A 5,220-nucleotide genomic window follows, 5' to 3' on the forward strand; every position below is an offset into this window, starting at 1 on the left:
CTCCTCCTTCTCCTCCTTCTCCTCCTCCTTCTCTAGCAGCAGCAGTCACCGCAGCACCGCAGCAGCCCAAAGGGGGGGACAGGCTGGCGGCGGGCGGGCGCGTCCCGGAGCGGCCGCGGCGAGGCTGGGGAGACAGCGATCGAGGAGGCTATAGCCACAATTAATTTTCCGAGCTACAGGCGCACACTAGGGCTGTAAAAAAATTTTTGGTTTAACCTTTCCTACCGCTGGGCCAATCAGAGCCGGCGGCGTGCGGGAGCGTCTGTGTCGCCGTCCGCCAATCGGAGGCGCCGGGCCCACCCACCCTCGCCCCGCCCGCCCGCTGCCGCCCCCTCGGGCGCTAGCCACCCCCTCCGCTCCCGGGTCTCCGACCGGCGGAGCGGCGCAGGGATACACCGGGCAGCAGCCGCGCCGCAGCCCCGGTCCGCACCCCGCCACTCCCCGCGCCCCGGGCTGCGGTACACCGAACCCCCTCTCCCAGGGCAGATAGATAGCTCACACTGCCGGCGTTCTTTTCACTGTACCGGGCCATTTGCGCCCGAGCGTCAATATTTGTCCTTATTGATTAAAGTTTGTATCCAATTTTATTTTTAAAAGCCGGGGTGGTGGTGGGGATGGAGGGGGTGGTGGAGGGAAGAGTGGGAGTGCAGGGAGAGGATGCAGGCGGAGTGCAGGAAATAGAGGCTGAGGCCAGGCACTACTTTTTCCAGGCGGCCCTGCAGGCCTGGCGCTGGCATTAATAAGCACGCAGCAAAACTGTGCCCCCGGGTCGTCGGCGCGGCCCTAGTCGGAGCTCGGCTTGCGGGTTACGCGAGGCCCACCCCGGCCTTGCGTGCGGAGGGGCGCCCTCACCTTGAGCGAGGCAGTAGGGAGCGGTTTGGACCCCTTGGGAGGAGGAGGAGGAGGAGGAGCAGGACAGACTGCCCGGCCAAGCTGGGGTTACTTACTCAGTTCCTGCAGCCCGGGAGGCAGCGAGCTCCGCGGGCTGTGGCGCGCTGGGGAAGCCGGGCCCGGGGCTCCGGGGGCTGCGGCGGCAGGCAGGGCCGGCTCAGTGCTGGGCGCCTTTGATGGCCTTCCGAAATGCGAGGTGCCCAGAGAGAACACAGTACCAAACAATCTTGCAATAAACCAGGTAACACATGCTCTCTACGTGTGCCTCTTCCTTTCCTTTCTCTCTGGCTCCGAGACCTCCGCTGCGCGGTGGTGCTGCTCTTCGCGGCTGCGGATTCTCCTCAGCTTCGAATCAGAGCTGGAAGCGAGTCGTCGCTAGCGATCGCCTTGGAAATATTTTCATTTTGCTTGTTGACATTGAAGGGAAAATAAGAGTGGGCGTCTATTTCTTTCCATTTTTTTTTAAACCTGCCAATATTCACTCCCTCTCCACTCTTCCCATTTCTCAAATGCTTTATTTTGTAAGGACTGCAATCCTAAAATGTCAGCACGCCCAAGTCAGCCCTTTCCCACTCTGCATACTGCAAGTAGGCACGTAGGAACCTTGGTAGCGTGGATCTGGATCGCGCAATCTCAGCTTCTTGGGTTTTGGAACTGGGAAGGTTCAGTAGAAGGTTGAAGTGAGTGGGCAGATTGTGATTCGGGGGCTTTAAAAGGATCCCGTGGCCAGGGGCAGGGCTAAGGCCCAGCATTTCCCAGGGATTGGAATTTAGTGCGGAGCACACTGATCAAAGGCTGTTTCATCCCACTTGGGCAGGAAACACACTGCATTTTACGGAGGATGTAGCCTAAGAGAAGTAGGAGGTGGAGAAGCATACACGAAAAGCACCTTTCCTCTCCTCTGTAAGGTAATCATAAAAATAAGCATTTGTTTGCTTTGATAAACTCGCAGTTAAAGGAGTTGACAGATTTGGTATCAAAGACAACAGAGGAAGGAAAAGTGGCTTCTATGAATGATGATAAATTCTAAGGTAAAGAATACAATAGAAGAATACTCAGAATAATAGGGGATTATTTCTCTCTCCCCACCCCCAACTGACAGAGGGACAGAGAGAGAGAGGAGAGAGAGAGAGAGAGAGAGAGAGAGAGAGAGAGAGAGAGAGAGAGAGAGATCTATTAGGAATGTCTTAAAGGACCTTTGGCTATTGGACTGACCTCAAATATACTTTCACAGTATGTATATGTTTCCTATGTATAAATATCTCCTTACTTTACAGCAAACTATAGTTACATGTGGAAATTTCTAGCGTTTACAAATCAGCGTTGACTGGTGATGTGGCCACAAATGTTGATTTCTACACTCAGGTTATCTCAGCGCTGGGTGAGGTAGGGGCTTTGCAAAAGGCTGGAGACATCCACGGGCCTTACTCCTCTGTCTGCTCCTCCTGGAATTCGCTTCCCCTTCTCAGGCCTATTCTTCCTACTTTTCCTCAACTCTCTTTCCCCCCCCTTCCCCTCCTTCTCCCTCCTTCCCCGTTCACTCCCCCACCTCTTCCCTCCTCCCTCTGTTCTCTCCTCTCTCCGTCCCTCCACCTACTCCTCCTCATTGCTCCCCCACCGGCCCCCCTTCTCACCACCACTTATAATGGCACGCAGGGCTCCCTCTGAGGTGGACTGCCCGGTACGTTTTCGTAGTCGGTCTAGCGTGAAATGATTCGGTGTAACCGGATTCTTGGGAAAGGACAGGTTACGTAAACATTTACTGATGTGGAGTAACTATACTATTTGTACTCTGATATGCAGGAAGGAAAGTGTTGATTAACACAGAAGAAAAAAAAAGCGAAATTAGCTGATTGCATGCTCATAAGTGCAAGCTGTCATTGAACTGCTTTTAAAATAGACACAGCTGGGTGTTTGTGTTGAAAAATTTCTTGTGTTTTTGCTAATACTGAAATAAGCATGATTTTGTATACCAAACATTTTCAGATCATTAAAATTTGTAATCTGTGCTGGTTTTAAACACAAAGAAAAGAAACAGAATCATTTCGATGTAAAATTTGCTGATATTATATTAACTCAATCAGGTCTGTACAAATTGTGCATTGTGCCTCCTAAAATCTGTTTGATCAATTTAATACACAAAGTGCCAAACGTGGGTATTGTTTGTTAACATTGGACATTTTATTCAAATCTGTGCTCAGCAGCAAACTGGAGGAGCATTTCTTGAATACAACACCAGCTCTGGCTGATGAATTTTTAATGTCTTAAGGTGTTCCTTAGGTCAAGACTGAATGTGCATTGTTTAGTAATGTTGTATGAGATTTTAGCATGTAAAAATAAGTTTTTCTGTTTACTTTCAAGTAGCAAAAATTGGGCTTTGCTAATGAGGGCTGCAGTAATCTGATTTTATATGCCAGGAGCTCATACTGACTGGGAAAACGTTTTGCATGCAAACTAAAAATGTCTTATATTACTTTGAGGATTGCATGAATGCAAGTCTCACAAATTAGGATGTATTCTGTAGGACAAAATAAAATTGTTTTATATGGTAATATTAAAATCTATTCCTCTAATGTAAAAACTATTTGAAATTTTTGGAGATAGGAGTTTTAATATATTTTAATAATTTTAATTTCACTTTATCAGGATAGGGATATATACATATATACATACATATATGTACATACATACATAGGGATATATACATATTATATACATATAATTTCTTATTCAGCAGTCCATGGTTGTATCTGTAAAGGCTTCTTTTTAGAGCTACTAACTGAAATGAAGGGGGAGGAGTTTCTGGACAGAGCATTGTACAAGTTGAAAGTCCCTGGATGGGGCTTTGTATATTCTGCCAACCAATTCGGGTGCAAATTGGATTTGAAGGCCTGCTCGCCTGCCTCAGGCCTCATCCCTCAGCATATAAAGCCTTAGTTTCAACCCCTCGGTCTCTGTGATTACCTTTAGAAGACTGAGGGCAACCAATAGTCTCAGACCGGAAACAAATTATCCATCATTCAATTTTTTTCTCTCATAATCAATTTAACCTTGATCTCTCACACATATCAGTCTACAGGCATATATGCTAACAAATAAAATCAGGAATTCAGAACATATATAATTTTCTGGGCTCTCTAACAGTAAATCTTCTATTTCTGCAGGCTTCAATCAGCTCCCCACCCCTAGTAGACAGGCCTCGTAAAGAGTCAGCAGTTCCAATGGAGGAAAAAAAAGTTTGAGAAAATAGTGATTTCTTCTCGATTAATAACAAAGGCTCCATCCACAGTATAACTTCATTTCAGTGGGGCACAACAAGCTCATTTCCCAATTTGGGGTCCTCCTTGGGCCTGTTTTCCTCTTTCATCTGTGGGTCCCTTCTTTCCTTCATGTGACCCAAGGTTAAAGGGGGTAGACCACATTTATCTAACATGTGCCTTGCTCTGGCTTCCTGGATGGGGTGGCCTTGGAATCCACCAGCACTAAACTCCACCTAAAGCTCTCTTCCTTCCAATGCACAGGGAGATCCTGGCCTGGTGATGTTTGGGAGCAAGCCGACTCCATGCAGAGTCATCCAGGTATTTCCAGAGATTCTGTAACAAGCGAGGTCTGCCCTAGCTAAAGCCAAATGTCTGTAATCTCTTCCTAACAGCAGGTAATGGTGCTAACGTTTAGTGATTAGAAGTTACTCTTTAGCGTGTTGTATCCTTGTTCTGTGGGTTTTGGTTACAGGTTATACGATTAGGTTTGCGAGAACAGTAGTGAACTAAACTTCCCAGTAAGAGGTCTTCACACCAGGGAAGTGTTACTTTCTGCAGCAGCCCTGCCTCTTCACTCATTAGGGAGCTGCAGGTTGTCGGTGGCTGCTCTCAGCGCGCACACGCGCACCCTTAACGTGCTCGGGGGCGCGCACATGAGTGAGGTGCCCGTGTGTGTATACACACACACACACACACACACACACACACACACACGGCACTAAAACTAAATTAAGAAGCCGATGATTAAGACAAGCATCTACAAGGCCTGTCATTTCAGCATCCTTCCATCATAACATTGTGGCACCGGCAATTTTGCTTGAGAACCTCGAGAGAAAAAAAAAAAAAAGCTATGGGAGAGCCTCCTATTTGAGAGAGGAAATGTTTAACTTGTACAAGCTGGGGAACTACTTTGGTAGTAAGAAAGTCCAAGGGGGGTTAGGTAAGAGGAAGAGAAGAAGAGGGAAGAGGAAGATGGTGTTCAGTGACACCCTGGCATTCTCCAGGGCAAGTATCTGTGACAACGCCAGGAATTCCAGGCTCTATGAAGCCAAAGACACTTTCAGAGGAA

The 5,220-nt window shown here is 47.8% G+C and overlaps 1 protein-coding gene across 1 annotated transcript in view; it reads right to left on the bottom strand.

The window, feature by feature from the left end:
* Positions 1-532, bottom strand: part of Foxg1 (forkhead box G1) — a 3,412-nt gene extending 2,880 nt beyond the window's left edge. Inside the window, exon 1 of the mRNA XM_004637125.2 lies at positions 395-532. Within this exon, the coding sequence (XP_004637182.1) occupies positions 395-532 (138 nt within the window). The remainder of the gene's footprint in view (positions 1-394) is intronic.
* Between the last annotated feature and the right edge of the window lie 4,688 nt (positions 533-5,220).

Source organism: Octodon degus, unplaced genomic scaffold (assembly GCF_000260255.1).
Source record: "Octodon degus isolate 3935 unplaced genomic scaffold, OctDeg1.0 scaffold00086, whole genome shotgun sequence".
In the NCBI taxonomy this organism is placed as follows: Eukaryota; Metazoa; Chordata; class Mammalia; order Rodentia; family Octodontidae; genus Octodon; species Octodon degus.